The sequence below is a fragment of the Hypanus sabinus genome, chromosome 7, assembly GCF_030144855.1.
Source record: "Hypanus sabinus isolate sHypSab1 chromosome 7, sHypSab1.hap1, whole genome shotgun sequence".
Classification (NCBI taxonomy): domain Eukaryota; kingdom Metazoa; phylum Chordata; class Chondrichthyes; order Myliobatiformes; family Dasyatidae; genus Hypanus; species Hypanus sabinus.
Window position 1 is genome coordinate 59,696,927 of NC_082712.1, and position 17,049 is coordinate 59,713,975.

General features: G+C 42.1%; 1 protein-coding gene across 1 annotated transcript in view; it reads left to right on the forward strand.

Annotated features, from left to right (window-relative positions):
- smc5 (structural maintenance of chromosomes 5) overlaps positions 1-14,885 on the forward strand; it is a 71,833-nt gene extending 56,948 nt beyond the window's left edge. Inside the window, exons 19-24 of the mRNA XM_059974755.1 lie at positions 760-855; positions 3,084-3,188; positions 3,296-3,415; positions 9,341-9,520; positions 12,071-12,166; positions 13,006-14,885. Of these exons, the coding sequence (XP_059830738.1) occupies positions 760-855; positions 3,084-3,188; positions 3,296-3,415; positions 9,341-9,520; positions 12,071-12,166; positions 13,006-13,140 (732 nt within the window). The 3' untranslated portion in view covers positions 13,141-14,885. The remainder of the gene's footprint in view (positions 1-759; positions 856-3,083; positions 3,189-3,295; positions 3,416-9,340; positions 9,521-12,070; positions 12,167-13,005) is intronic.
- Positions 14,886-17,049: the final 2,164 nt, after the last annotated feature.

Genomic DNA, 17,049 nt, shown 5'->3' on the forward strand with positions numbered 1-17,049 from the left:
TACTTTATTGTAACTTAGTAATTTTTTGTCTTGCACTATACTGCTGCCACAAAGTAACAAATTACATGATATTTGTCAGTATTAATCAACCTAATTCTGATTCTGAAACAAGTCATTCAGCATACTGTATCATGCCAAGCATAGAGTACCCATTTATATTAATTGCATATACCAGTTCTTAGTGTGTTTTGGTGATACAAATATCTTCTCAATGCTTATATTTAAGTACTTAGATGAGATTTGATATTACAATATTTCTAATTAATTTTGTAAAGGATAAGTAATCTTCCATATTGATGCTGGGTGGTGATATGCTAGAGTTCTGCTACTTCATGACAATACATGAAGTAGCATAATTTGCAGCAGTTCAACGCATGATCACATTTGTTACTGAATATAAGAAAAGACTATGCTCTAGAAAACAAATTTGGTTGGTAAAAGCCTGTTTGAGAATGATGCTCTAAGAATACTGGATTGAGCAGAGAGGTGGGCTGTGTTATTGGTACTGTTATTCAGGTTGTACTGGGAAGTTGAAGTTTCTTTTATTACTATTTATCTGGTGACTGATGAGCATGGCAAATAGTTGATTGATGGCTAAGCATGATTTGTATTTATTTTTGTTACTCCTCTGTGTATCAGGAATAAGCCTATTGAGCAACCTTATCCTACAGTAATCATTTTATTAACCAGCTGTATCATTCTACTTCTATTACTAAAAATCATTCTGGTAGTTTCATTTGTCCTTTTCTTTTTGTCTAGGCATTTCAGAGTCTTCCCAATTCCCTGGATGAAATAGATGCTTGCCTTAATGAGGAAAAGTCAAGAGCATCATGTTTTACCGGCTTGAATTTTTCAGTAAGGGCATTTTTTTTGTTTTAACATTTATAGTTTAGATTTACATTTACAGTTTTAATAAATGAAATCGGCAATTTTGTGTTGAAAGCAATGTAAAAAGTCCCACCACGTTAGGACTTTTTGGAATTTGAATACAGCCTATAGATTTCTTTTTTTTAGTGAAGAAAGGCTCAGGTTGCAGTTACATATTTCAAAATATTCAAACGCTATAGCTGGAAAAGAATTGCATTTACTTTGCTCTTTTTTCCTGACTCTTAATTATTCCAAACCACTCCAGAGAACATTTTGAGTACAACTAGAATCTTACCTCTGCCACTTTTCATCGGATATGCAGGTTCAAAGTGTCTGCTTTTGTGGTTTATAACTCTGAATTACTCTGCAGCATCATCACTTGATAAGCCAAATGGTCTCTTCCTTAAGCAACCACATTAGACTGAATCCTGCTGAGTGAATACCAATACAGGTTGAGCACCCTTTTTCCGAAAATGCAAAAACCGTAAACCTCCGAAATCCAGATTTTTTTTTTGAGAAGTGACATGATGCCCAATGGAAAATTCCACAAGGCACTGAAGAAACCCAGATCTCTGAGAAGTGACCTCACATATCCCAAGTAGGGCTTTGTTGCCACCAATTTATTTTCAGCCGTCATCATAGCCAGATCTTTTTGCATAATTCACAGTAATGACAATGTGTTTTATACTTACTCTCTGCACTGTGCTAATGACGGTGATATTGTTAACATGGTAGAAAAGGTGCCCATTGACGACATGGTGAAAATGTGTGGTGGACTAATTGAAAGGCTAGAGCAGCGTGCATTTATAACAGAACAAGAAACGGCAGCAGGGTAACGTAGTGATTAGCACAACAGTTTACAACGCCAGCGACACAGCTTCAATACCTACCGTCATCTCTAAGGAGTTTGTACATTCTCCCCATGACTGTGGGTTTCCTTTGGGTCCTCCGGTTTCCTCCCACAATCCAAAGATGTGTCAGTTGGTAGGTTAATTGGCCATTGTAAGTAATCTCTTGATTAGGCTAGGATTAATTCAGGGGATTGCTGGACAGTGCAGCTTGAAGGACCTACTCTGCACAGTATCTCAATTTAAAAAAAAAAATCATGTTGGTTTATAAAATCAAAAAGTTGCTACGATAGAAACCCTTGTTAATGAGGCAGATGACACTGGGGGAAAAACATTTTAAAAAAATCTGAATTTCATCTCCACCTAAAAGCCCATGTTTGAATCTAACATGATCAGCATCACTATTGTGTTAAAATGTTGACTTTTTTCATAGTTTTCATTGCACTTACCTGTAATTAAATTTTATCTTTTGTTTTATATGTTACATAAAACTAAAAAAGTAAAATGCTAATACTGTGTACCTTTTAATCAAAACATGACAACATAAGTGGAGACTGAAAGCCTGCCAATGATTGTTTTTGTTCAACAACTGATTCAGATATTCTCCCAATGTTGTTGTTGTTACCTTGTACGTACTATTATATACCATTACTATAATAAAAATATAATTTTTACTGTTAAGTGCATATGTGTAATGAACAAGTGTAAGACAGACTGCTTACCGATAGCACATAAATTCAGAGTTGTTCAGGATATGTGTATAAGCTGTATATGTAATATAAATGGATTTTGTGTCTAGACTTGGGTCACATCCCCAAGCTATCTCATTATATAGATGAAAATATTCCAAAATCCAAACCAGTTCTGTCCCAAGCATTTCAGATAAGGGATGCTCAGCCAGTATTAAGTATTGTAAAATTAAAATATTGCAGTAAGATTGTCATTTCACCTAGAAGGAAAGTTTGTGAACTTCTCTGCTTATGTTGGAATATGCTTTTGCTGAGTCTCATATGGAAATTGGATATGCAGGCTCAATTTACAAGCAGCAGGCTCTCAGAAATAGCAGTCAAAGAGTTAACCACAAACAGATCATCTGGTCAGTTCCATTTATATAGTTAAAAACTGAATTGTGGATACAGAAGCATTTGTAATACAACTGATTATGCTGTTGCATATAATGACATGGGGAATAAATATTGCTAGTAAATATATTTGGCAGTCAGGAAGCTATCCTCAGTGAGAAATACTTGCCAAAAAGCTTTTAGATGTGAGAAGGTTATCGAGATGTACTGAGTGGAATTAAGTTTTGATAATAACATGCATTGATTTCTGTTGAATTAATAACCTGTATGAAATTTATCTCCTTAGGTTGTGGATGAATACAAGCGGAGGAAGCAAGAAATAGAAAATTTATCTGATGAGCTAAATAAAAAAAAGAGCGAATTAGAAAATTACAAGCTAAATATCTCACAGGTATTGGATTAATACTTTCATTGACAACTATAATAACGTTGATTTGGATTTTTAAGTTTTTTTTTAACAAACTTAATGTGAGTCAATGTCCTTTATTCTCTCTGTAGGTAAAAGAAAGATGGCTAAATCCCTTAAAGCAGCTAGTCGAACAAATTAATGAGAAATTTAGTGAGTATTTCCGCTCGATGCAGTGTGCTGGTGAAGTTGACCTCCACACGGACAGTGAGGTAAGACCTTGTATGTTAGTACTGATATATCAATACAGTTACTGTGGCGACCCACTTCCTAGCGCACTGGAACCGGCTCACAAATAGCCAGCGCGCCGACATAAAGGCCAGTCCCAAAAGGGCGCCAGGTCTGCTTCACCAACAAAGGGAAAAGCCCGCGCAGGACTGTGAATACGTGCCCCCTACGGCATCCGCGCTCGGGGAGGGCGGGATCAGGGAGGCTTTAAAGCAAGGCCGCGAAGTTCAAATAAAATCTTTTTTAACTGCAGTTTACCAACTCCGTGTCGTTATTTCAGCGCTGTGTGTAGCACGCCGCTACAATTGGTGACCCCGTCGGCCCAAACGATATTTGGACCGGAGATGAACGATGCCGCATCTGTTCATGCGGTTTCATTGAAACTGCCAAGCTTCTGAACTCCGCGACCTCACCTATGGTTCCAGCAAGCAGAAGCCCAATTCCATGTTCGGCAGATAACCTCAGAGGACACACGTTACTACTACGTGGTGAGCTCCCTTGACCAGGACACAGCGGCCCAGGTTGAGGAGTTCATACAGTCTCCCCCAGCGGACGGCAAATACACAGAATTCAAAGCCCTGCTCATAAGGACTTTCGGACTCTCACGGTGCGAGCGGGCCTGGATGGTTTGGGAGACAGACCTCCATCGGCTTTAATGAATGAGATGAGGACACAAGCCCTGCCTCATGTTTGAGCAGGCATTCCTGGAGCAGCTTCCCGAGGACATATGCCTGCTGCTGTCCGACGCGGATTTCAGCGACCCCCGGACGGTGGCAGCCCGGGCGGACTTGCTGTGGAACGCCAAGAAGGAGAGTGGGGCATCCGTCACACAGATCACCACGCCATGCTCCCAGCAGCAAACCAGACCTGGCCCGGCCACAGAGCCCACTAACCCCAGAGGCAGGGGTGAGGAGACCAACGAACAATGGTGCTTCTACCACCCGCCTTGCAAGTTCCTGGGAAATGTCAGGGACAGCCGCCGCTGATGGCTACCGCGGCTGGCCATCGGGATAGCCTCCTGTATGTATGGGACAAGAGGTCAGGACGCCATTTTTTGGTCGACACCAGTGCCGAGATCAGCGTCTTACCTCTGACGAGTTACAACACCCGCAACAGGCACTGGGTCCCACCCTAAGAGCCGTGAACGGCAGCACAGTGAGGACCTACAGCACCCGTACGGTGTAGCTACAGTTCAGCTCCAGCCGGTTCACGTGGGACTTCACACTGGCCGCCATAGCCCAGCCGCTTCTGGGTGTGGATTTTTTGCGGTCTCACAGCCTGCTGGTCGACCTGCTGAGGCAGAGACTGGTTCACGCCGAGACCTTTCAGACGTTCTCACTGGGTGCAGCCCAGTTGCCAGCCGCTCACCTCGACTCCATCAAGCTGTCCAACAACGACTTCACCAGGGTCCTGGCGGATTTCCCATCGGTTCTGGCACCGCAGTTCATGGCAGCCATGCCCCGACACGGCATACAGCACCACATCTCGACCCAGGGACCACCCCTCCACGTCCGTGCTCAAAGGCTTCCCCCGGACAAGCTCCGACTGGCGAAGGAGGTGTTTAAGAGGATGGAGGAATTGGGAATCAACGGCGGTCCGACAGCCCATGGGCCTCCCCCCTGCACATGGTGCCCAAAGCGACAGGGGACTGGAGACCATGCGGCGACTACCGCAGGCTGAATGAGGCTACAACACTGGACCGCTACCCTGTGCTGCACATTCAGGACTGCAGCAAACCTGCACGGCGCATGGATCTTCTCCAAGGTAGACCTCGTCCGAGGATACCATCAAATCCCGATGCATCCGGACGGCATCCCCAAAACGGCACTCATCACCCCGTTCGGCCTTTTCGAGTTCTCCGCATGCCGTTCGGCCTGAAGAATGCCGCACAGACATTCCAGCGGTTAATGGACGCGGTGGGACGCGACCTGGACTTCGCTTTCATCTATTTGGACGACGTCCTCTTAGCCAGCAGCAGTCGTCAGGAGCATCTGTCCCATCTCCGTCACCTCTACGCCGGACTGAGTGAATACGGTCTAATAATCAACCCGGCCAAATGCCAGTTTGGGCTTGACACCATCGACTTCCTGGGCCACAGGATTACTAAAGACCTCTGCCCGCTAAGGTAGACGCAGTCCACCATTTTCCCCGACCCACTACAATCAAAGGCCTTCAGGAATTTGTGGGTATGGTAAATTTCTACCACTGCTTCCTCCCTTCAGCTGCCAGAATCATGTGCCCCCTGTTCGCCCTGATGTCGGGTCCGGGCAAGGACGTTACCTGGGACGAGGAGTCTGCCGCTGCTTTCATTACAACGAAAGAAGCCTTGGCAAACGCCGCGATGCTAGTGCACCCCAGAATAGACGTCCCTACCACCCTCACAGTGGACGCATCTAACATGACAGTGGGTGGGGTACTGGAGCAACTCATCGCGGGTTGCTGGCAACCCCTGGCGTTTTTCAGCAAACACCTGCGACCACCTGAACTCAAATACAGTGCTTTCGACCGGGAACTGTTGGCTCTATACCTGGCAATCCGGCATTTCAGGTACTTCTTAGAAGGTAGGCCCTTCACCGCGTTCACGGACCACAAACCGCTTACCTTTACGTTCACGAAGGTGTCCAATCCCTGGTCATCCTGGCAGCAGCGCCACCTGTCCTACATCTGTGAATACACGGCGATGTTCGGCACGTCTCAGGTTAGGACAATGTCATGGCGGACGCGCTCTCTCGCCCTAACATTCATGCCCTTTCCCAAGGGGTAGACTTTGAGGCGCTGGCAGAGGCGCAGCAGGCAGCTGAGGAGATCTCTAGTTACAGAACCGCAGTCTCCGGTTTGCAGCTCCAGGACCTCCACGTAGGCCCAGGTGAGAGGACTCTACTCTGTGACGTCACCACGGGCCAACCCCCGTCCCGTTGTCCCGGCAAACTGGCGGCGATGCGTTTTCGACTCCATTCATAACTTAGCGCACCCCTCCATCAGGATAACCGTCCGGATGGTCTCCAGCAGGTTCGTTTGGCACGGACTCCGCATGCAGGTCAGTGAATGGGCCAAAACGTGCACGCACTGCCAGACGGCCAAGGTGCAGTGGCACACCAAAACTCTGCTGCAGCAGTTCCACCCCACCCACTGGCATTTCGACCACATTCATGTGGATATCGTGGGCCCCCTGCAGTGTTGCGCGGAGCACGGCACCTCCTGACTATCATGGACCGGTTCACCAGGTGGCCAGAGGCGATCCCACTCACCGACACCACCTCCGAATCTTGCGCCCGGGCACTGATCACCACCTGGGTGTCCTGCTTTGATGTACTGGCCCACATTACCTCTGATGGAGGCGCCCAGTTCACCTCCAGCTTGTGGTCAGCTATGGCCAGCCTTTTGGGGACACAGCTGCACCACACAACTGCCTACCACCCACAGTCGAACAGCCTGGTGGAGCGTTTCCACCGTCACCTGAAGTCGGCCCTCATGGCCCGCCTGCGAGGAGCTAACTGGGTGGACGAGCTTCCCTGGGTCCTACTTGGCATCCGCACGGCGCCCAAAGACGATCTGCACACCTCCTCGGCCGAGTTGCTGTACGGCGCACCCCTGGTCGTCCCCGGGGAATTCATACCAGCCCCAAGGGGGCAGGAGGAAGAACCCGCAGCAGTCCTGGGCAGACTACACGAGAGGCTCAGCAACCTGGCCCCCATACCCACTTCGCAGCATGGGCAGAACCCAACCTGCGTACCCAAAGACCTGCAGAACTGTAAGTTTGTGTTTGTACGAAGGGGCGGGCATCGGCCACCACTGCAGCGGCCCTATGAGGGGCTGTTTATGGTGATCAGGAACAATGGATCCACGTTTGTGCTGGACGTTGGGGAGAGAGAGGAGGTTTTCACGGTGGACCAACTCAAACCGGCCCATGTGGACATGGCGCAACCGGTCGAGTTCCCGGCACTGCAGCATAGAGGCCAACCTCCCAAGCAGGGTCTGTCCCAGACTGTGGACATTGGGGGGTGTATCGCCAGTTCTGGGGGGGGGGGGGGTGGTTATGTGGCAACCCACTTCCTAGCGCACTCGGACCGGCTCACAAATAGCCAGCACACCGGCATAAAGGCCAGTCCCAAAAGGGCGCCAGGTCTGCTTCACCGACAAAGGGAAAAGCCAGCGCGGGACTGTGAATACGTGCCCGCTACAGCATCCACGCCCGGGGAGGGCGGGATCAGGGAGGCTTTAAAGCGAGGCCGCGAAGTTCGAATAAAATCTTTTTTAACTGCAGTTTACCGACTCCGTGTCATTATTTCAGCACTGCGTGTAGCACACCGCTACAGTACTATTATTTACCTAGTGGTTCATCCCTTGAGTGAATTGCAGTTCCTTCCTTCACCCCAGATGTAGACTGTTACTGGTAAAATTTATAAAATCAACTGTACTTGCAATATCCTAAGAAGTGTCTGCCATTCTTCATTAATCTTTTGTTCATTTCCCTTTGCTGGAGTTGAGCAATTATTCCCTGAATGTACAATTGCCTTTTTTGAATATTGCATTCATATGACTTGCTGAATTAATATGATACAGCAGTAGTCTTGATGCTTCTTTGTTTCTTTGGCTGTTGTTTTTTCTCCTGTCTTCTGTTAATGTATCTACTGATGGACATTGGACCAAATTATACATAATACCCATGCCATGAAGTGCTCATTTGTTAGTCTTATGGTTGCAGCATTGTCCTTTTTCAGCTGAGCAGCCCTGAGCCTGTGAAGTAGAATGGTCTGTAAGCAGTGACTAGGCCTCAGGAACTTTAGGGATTGCTTCTGAATTACCTTCTCTTTCAGGTAGTCCTTTTCAGCATAGACACTAAGAAACAACTGAAACGTATATAATTTCAAAAAAATCGCTTTAGTTAAAATATGTGAAATTGCTGTAAATTTTTTAAAAATATAAAACAAAAAACCTTCACTGGATTCTTACCCTCTGACTGCCAAGTGTACTTAACAGGTTTGCACTGGACAAACAATTATCCTACCATGTAGCTGGGGTGGGAGGGGGCAGATGTGAAATGTTGCTGTGTTTTCAGTTTAGGGTGATACACAACTGCCTCAGTATTCAGTAGTGAAGTCCATTGACAGCCATACAGTCATCTGATCTGGTGCTTTCTGTTGAAAGTAAATTTATTAAAGTGCATATGTGTCACTATACCCTATCCTGAGATCCATTTTTCTTGTGGGAATTCACAGTAGATAACAGAAATAGAATGGAAACAATGAAGAACTACACACAAAGCCATACGAATAACAGTGGAGTTTACCCCGCTTCACTGCTGGTGCAGAAACTGAGCGATGACCCACAAGAGGGACATAAACAATCCAACCTACATATTGCTGAAATCTATTGCAATTTGAATGAGAGGTGAATGACACAGCTATTTAAATTCAGTTTTATGAGTTTAACCGTTGCTTTTTACTAAGTAGGGAAACTCCTTGAATAACTACATTCACACTCATCACCTATGTCAATTAGCAAATTATTGTCTTAAAGTAAAAAAAAATGAGGTGCTGACTAAATAATATTATCTAAATGCTCAAACAAACTTGATCAGAAGTTAATTAAAAATGTGACCAGGCCAAAAAACAGCTTGACCCTACTCCACCATTGTGGTTGATTTTTTAACATGAGTTCCCTTTGTTACTAATATACTACATCCCTTCAATCCTTTCTAAACCTAAGCTTTTACTCCTGAAGTAGAGAATTCCAATCCCTCTCTCAGCCCTGATTGACTTCCACATCCTCACATATCGCCATAGATATTCTTCAAATCTTCTATATCACAATCAGGTCCTTCCAAGCTCTACTGAATATAGGGCATTTTTAGGTCTTTCAAATACTGGCTAAATGTTTCAATCCTATATGTGTTCTTCTCCCCACAGGAGGAATATGACAAGTATGGTATCCGAATTCGAGTGAAGTTTCGTAGCAGCACTCAGTTGCATGAACTCACACAACATCACCAGAGTGGTGGAGAGCGAAGCGTTTCTACAATGCTCTATCTGATGGCTCTGCAGGAATTAAACAGATGCCCCTTTCGTGTTGTAGATGAAATAAATCAGGTACTTCTATCAGTGCAAATTTTATTTCTTCCTGTCTTTGAGAGTAACTATTTCAGTGTTAAAGTAGCAGTGCAAAAACTATCATTGCATTTTACTGCACACGAGGTCATTCGTCTCAATGACTGTGCCAATATAATTTTCTTAATTAGAAGTAAATACTGTTAGAATAACTTGGTTGCCCTTCTTCACAGAAGGGAAATAGGACCCTTTACTTCCAGCTAACAGGGCTTGCAGAGGCTCAGTTTAAAGTCATGTAAAAAAGATGCATCTCCAAACTGGTCAACCATTCATTATTCATTCAATCTTTGACCATAAGACATAGGAACAGAATTAGGCCACTTGGCCTATAGAGTCTCCTCCGCCTTTCCATCATGGTTGATTTATTATCTCTTCCAACCCCATTCTGCTGCCTTCTCCCCATAATCTTTAATGTTTTTACTAATCAAGAATCATCAACTACTTTAAATATACCCAATGATTTGTCTTCCACAGCCATCTGTGGCAATAAATTCCACAGATTCACCACCCTCTGACTGAAGAATTACCTCCTCTTGCCTGTTCTAAAGGGACGTCCTTGTATTCTAAGGCTATACACTCTGCTCCTAAACCCTCCCTCCCCTTACCACTATAGGAAATGTCCTCTCCACATCCACTCTATCCAGGCCTTTCACTATTCAATAGGTTTCAGTGAGATTCCCGTCATTCTTCTGAAGTCCTGTGAACACAGGCCCGAGCTATCAAACTGTCCTTGTGTATTTGTTCTTCTATTTCTGGGATCATTCTCGTGAACCTGCTCTAGACCCTCCCCAGTGCCCAAAACTGCTCATAATGCTCCATGCATTCTGACCAATGTCTTATAAAGCCACAGCATTACATCCTTGCTTTTATATTCTGATCCTCTCAACATGAATGCTTATATTGAAATCCCCTTCCTTACCACTTACTTGATCTGCAAGTTAACCTTTAGGAAATCCTGCACAAGAACTCCAGGTCCCTTTGCATCTCCAATTTAAGAATTTGCTCTCGGTTTAGAAAATAGTATACACTTCTACTCCTCTTACCAAAGCGCATAACCTTACACTTCGCTCCACTGTGTTCCACCTGCCACTCCTTTGCCATTTTTTAAATCTTTAAGTCCTGTAGACTTTCTGCTTCCTTAGAATTACCTGTCCCTCCACCTATCTTTGTATCATCCGCAAACTTGGCCACAAAGTCATCAATTCCGTCATCCAAATAATTGACATATAAGATGAAAACAGTTAGTCCCAACATCCAACCCCTGTGGAACACCACTAGTCACTAACAGCCAACCAGAAAAGACCTCATTTACTTCCACTCTTTGCCTCCTGCCAGTCGGTCAATCCATGCTAGTACCTTTCCTGTAAAACCATGAGCTCTTGTTATGCAGCCTCAAGTGAGGCACCTTGTCAGAAGCCTTTTGAAATTCCAAGTAAACAACATCCACTGACGAGATCTCCTCAATCTCTTCAGCTCCCTCTTTCAGAACCCTGCGGTGTTGTCCATCTGGTCCAGGTGACTTACCTACTTTCAGACCTTTCAGCTTCTTAAGCAGCAACTGCTTAGTAATAGAGTCTACACTTATTTCTGTCCCCGATACTTACAAATTTCTGGCATGCTTCTCCTGTATTCCACAGTGACGATTGAATGAATGAATGAAATTTTTATTTCGGTCAGTACAAACATAACAAAAAGCTTCATTTTCAAAGATGATTTTATAAAACAAAATTAAGCAATAAAAATCTTTAAAACAGACCAAAAGGGTGTAGGTTGAAGCTACAGTTTATTATGCCTACCCCTCTTACTTATACAAAAACATATTTGGCGTCAGTTATCACATCAAAACAAAAAATTTCATAATCTTTTAACACAAAATCCAATTCCATTTATTTACATTATTTACATCATTTATTTACATTATTCCCATTCATTTTAAATCATGTATTTTATATTTGTTCATTAAATTATTTTTAAATAATTTTTTAAGCTTGTTAAGTGTAGTGCATATTTCTAAATTCTCATGTTTCTAAATACAACTGTTCCATAAAACTCACCCCTCTGACTGAAATACAATGACTTTTTTACATTTATTCTTATCCTTTGTTTTTGAAATATACATGTTCCTCTCAAATCACGTTGACTTTCTCTCATTTTAAACAATCTTTGGATACTTTGTGGTGATTGACACGAAATACTTATTGAGTTCATCTGCCATATCTTTGTCCCCTAATACTACCTCTCCAGTGTCATTTGCCTGTGGTCCAATATCCACTGTCACCCCGCTTTTACTCTTTATACATCTGAAATATCTTTTGGTATCTTTTTATATTATTGATTAGCTTGCCTTCATATGTCATCCTTCTTGCAAAGAAGCAGTGATACAGATTTTATCTGCTGAATGGCTTTCACAGTGGACACTTAATTCTCAAAAGTAATTGTCCACCTTTGCATGAATTAAGTGTCCTGACATGGGAAATTTTTGCAATACTTGTGGCAGAAGGGCTGATGTTTATTTTCTTTTGATGATTGCAGGGAATGGATCCCACCAATGAAAGAAGGGTTTTTGAAATGGTTGTGCGTGCTGCTTGCAAGGAAAACACCTCTCAGTATTTCTTTATTACGCCCAAGGTACATTGGCTAAACTTAAGTTATGCAGTTGTTCTACTTAAGATTTATGTACAGTTTTGATAGTATAAAGTTATCAGTAATAGAATCTTGTACTGGGAATATGAAATCACTGCATTAATTTAAGCTTGTATATACACTTGGTAGCCACTTTATTAGATTTATGCTGTACCTAATAAAGTGGCTACTGAATATACTTTTGTGGTCTTCTGCTGCTGTAGCCCATCCACTTCGAGGTCTGATGTTTTGTGCATTGAGAGACGCTCCTCTGTAGTGATGTGTGGTTATTTGAGTTACTGTTGCCTTCCTGTTAGCATGAGCCAGCTTGCCCATTCTCCTCTGGCCTCTCCCATTAACAAGCTGTTTTCACCCACAAACTGCCATTCACTGGATGTTTTCTTGTTTCTCACACCATTCTCTGGAAACTCTAGACACTTGTACATGAAAATCCCAGGAGATCAGCAGTTTCTGAAATACTCAAGCTATCCCTGTCTACCACCAACAGTCTTTGCACAGTCAAAGTCACTTAGATCAAATTTCATCCCCATTTTGATGTTTGCTCTGAACAACAACTGAACCTCTTGATCACGTCTGCATTAAGTTGCTGCTACATGTTTGGCTTATTACTTGCATTAATGCGCTAGTTTACAGATGGTCACTGAATGTATGTTCACTGAAACCAGAATGATTATTACAAAACAAAATTGTGATAGTTGAGTAAATAGCTATTTGATAGAACTCAAATAGTGTGAGATTAAAAGGGAACAATATAATTTCAACCTTTTCTTGCAATATCATGCCTTTGTTTGCTTATTGCACTCATGCCCTTTGGTTTCCTGCAGCTTTTGCAGAACCTCACATATGCTGACAACATGACAGTTCTGTGTGTTTATAATGGGCCACACATGCTGCCACCAGGCAAGTGGAATCTGAAGGCTTTCCTCAGACGGCGGCGAAGAGTGCAGGTGCATAACTGAGAAACAGTGGACATTACCCTTTTCACATCAATCATGTTCGCAGGCAAACAAGGTGCCTCATTTGGTAACTCAGAGCCATTTTCTATATGCATTTACTTGTAAGTTTTGTCTTTTTAAAATCTGCTTGTGTATTTGGAGACGGGGTGGTGGAGGAGATTTTGAGCAAGTCTAACTGCTGCTGTTTTTCAAATGAGAGACAGCAGTAAGCAGTTATCAGATTGTTGATGCCTATTATGACTCTGAAGAGTGTGTGTTTTGGGAATTATTTCTTTGACTGGAATGCTTGTTACATAAACAGAGAAATTACAAAACAGTACTGTTGCATGCTTTAATGTATACTTTTTGCCAGACATCACTGCTACGTGCACATCTACTGGTGATCACTTGATTTGATCACTACATTTGATCCTGGTCAATCTTGACCCTAACATGACTATTGTACAGAGTTGTAAAAAATGGGAGCAGGTTTTTCTCTCAGTAAAGTTAGATTACTCCCTTAAAGATTGCTTGTTCATGTTCCTGGATATGAGCACCTGCTTGTGACTTCATTTTATGAAGCAAATTTCCAGTAAAATGTTGCTGGGTGTCCAGTATTGACTGATAAATTTATTGTGACACTTGTATCAGTGTGGATTGAAGATGTATAAGGTAATTCCCCCTTAGGAAAGCAAAAATCTACTTTCTTCAAATGCATTTTGTTTTAAAGTTGTGCCTCCCAGTTAGAGAATTAGTAGCCAAGATGCTCTTGGGTAACAGAGCAGTTCCCTGTGAACAACAGTTAAGTAACTAAAATGAATCCACATTATAGTATAGACAAAAGCAGTTCTACTGTCAAATATGAACTCTGCTGTACACATAATTCCTGAGCACTGTAGGAAATAATCCATTGCAGATTTAACCAGTGCTGAACTGGCAGTTTGGTAAATTGTGTGCCTTGTACATTATTTTTATATATAAGACTCACCCAAGTGTCCTGTCTGCTCCTGAAACCACCTGGTTAACTTCGCCCTTAATTCATCCATGGTGTGGTACCATGGGCAAGGCTGGCACCTTGGCCATCAATAATACTGTTTTTTTTTAAAAAAAGGTTTTAATCTGTTTGTTGACATAATTCAAATTTGGGAAGGTGTGGTGTTCAGAGTTAGCTATTTAAAATTTTGATGCTTGCCTTATTTTTCTAAGTAATTGAAATCACAGAATATTTACTGTTCTATTGATGGAAATGTTTTTCTATTAATGTGGTCCACAACTTTTACCATGTAACTCACCAACCTGCACCTTTTTAATAAAAAAAACATAATTCCACTTGTTTCGGAGATGTCTGCCTATTAGTCCTTTCCTGTCTCTTCTCAATCTCCTTATTTCTTGTAACTCTTGCCTTGATCCAATAAAAGCTTTTGTGAAAGGCCAATAAAATGCCATGTTTATACTTCCAATTACTCCTGAAAGGAGTAGAACTGGGATGTGAATCTGGAATCTCACTTTTTTCACTTTCATTGAAACTGACACATTTAATTATTGAATTCCTTCACATTGGCTTTTGGAGATATGTTAATTGGTATTATTTCCTCTTGTGCATTTTTGTAAAATTACTTTTGAAGACTTTTGTGTTAGAACTTTGTTTTGAGAACTCGTGTTTGATATTTCTAATGTCTATTCGTGTTATTTTGTTTAAAAGACAATAGTTACCCTTTGAAATTATGTGTCTATGTACCAAGTTTAATAAATAACTTATTTTTACAGTCTGTCATTTTTGAGCTCATTTGAATCATTTCATGTATCAATATAATTAGGGCCTAGTCAACACTGGAATCACTTTGTAAAAAAGAAATCCATGTTTTAAAATTAATAACAAATAAACATTGCTCATCGTGTATTCCATGACTTAAAATCCTGCACTTGACTATTTTGCTAGTGCTTGTAGTGATTAGAAATCAAATACACTACAGTCCTCTGGAAGGAATCTGGCTAATAGGAATCTAGAAGCTATTTCCCTGCTAGATTGCATTAATGTGGTTTGCAGACTGGTTAAATAGGCAATGAGATTACAGGATTCTGCACCTGATTGATGCTGATGAGGAAACAAGCTGCAGCATGAAGGTGGGGCAATACCATTGAGTAAACCTTTTGAATATGAGCAGTATAATGACAGAACAAATGAATATCAATAAACAAAGTATAAAATAGGCTGCAAGAGGAAATCTGCAGATGCTGGAAATTCAAGCAACACACAAAATGCTGGTTGAACGCAGCAGGCCAGCCAGCATTTATAGGAAGAAATACAGGCGACATTTCGGGCCGAAACCCTTTGTCAGGAATAACTGAAAGAAGAGGAATTAGAGTGGAATATTTTAAAATCTTCTTTGTTAGTCCTGACGAAGGGTGTTGGTCCGAAACGTCAACCATACTTCTTCACATAGATGTTGTCTGGCCTGCTGCATTCCACCAGCATTTTGTGTGTGTTGCTATAAATTAGGCTGACACAATCTTGTAAAGATTTTTGTATGAAAAGCAGAAAGCTGACTACTGACCGCATTGCTATCAGCACAGCAACAAGGTCTGTTTCTATATTCTTTCCAAAAGGCCGATGCCAAAGTTTGCTTTCATGATATAGTACAAGCTTTATGTCCATATCAGTGAAGAGATATTATTCATGGCACATTAAAGCAAATTATACATTCTCATTAATAGTATTTATAGACAATTAATTGCTGAATTAAAGAGTGGAAAATTTTAAAAAATTTTTGTTTATTAAAGAAGAGTTTGTATTCATCAGGAAAAAAATTGCCAGTCTCTTTAATGAAACTAAATAACCATCTCTGAAACATGCAGACTCTGCTTCAGTTACGGTAGTTTAACTGGCCCTTCCTGCTACTGTACAGGTAAGTCGTAGAGTATGATGATTATTGATGGGAATGTGGGAGGGATAAATTACAGTAAAATTTGGTGGGGGGGGGGGTTGAGATTGCTAATAGACATAGCATATACAGTGTGGGCTGAATGGCCACCTTTGTAACAAAGAAATATGAAAATGACATTGCTTCTCAAATAAGGGCAGTGGAGATTTCCTATTGGCTTTGTGCTGGGAGACTGATAGATTAGAATGACTGACAGATGCTCGATCACGTACTCATTGGTTTGCAGTCTACAGTTAGTAGAGCCCATTTTAAGCATATTTAGTGTGAACACTGTCTAGGGATGGAACAATGCAGTCTGTTGCCAGAGAGTTTTTTCTGTGCTATGCTAGATTATATAGTTTATATAAATGATGGGATATCCAACTTTTTAATTCTGTGAAAGGTTTATATTTGCCAAATGGAAATTGAACTGAGTTGTTATCTTGAGTCTAATTGAGAGTCAGGAGGCTGGCTAGTACCAGAAGAAAGTTATTTGTGCTATTTTTGGCTGTTTGATGCTTGTAAAAATCTGATTTCATGGAAGTTCTTATACAATTACAATGAAGGATTCATTTAAAAGCTTGGAGTAATTTCATATCCATGAATATTTGTAGATGAGAAATTCAGATTACTAATTAATTTGAAAAAATATCACTGAAATCAAAAATACTGCCATTGATTTTGTGGGAGAGGCACCTAAAATGAGATACTGTCTTTGGGTAAACAATGTCCTTACTCTCTGAAGCCTGAGCGGGATAAGCAGTCTGTGTCGGTGTCGAGCCTGGCAAAAAATGGATGAGCCCTTCTGCACATTGTATTTATGGAAGCCCATACACCAGGCCGTGTATGTGAACCTGGTGTTGGCCCTGTGCCTAGTTAAAGCCTGTGGTCAAAGGCGGTTTGGTCATTTAAATACAAGTTTCTCAAGTGTAGTGTGGCTAACCTGTGACTCATTTTTATTTCCAAAAATGATGAACAGGAAGATAATGGAGGGAGGTAGACCATATACAGG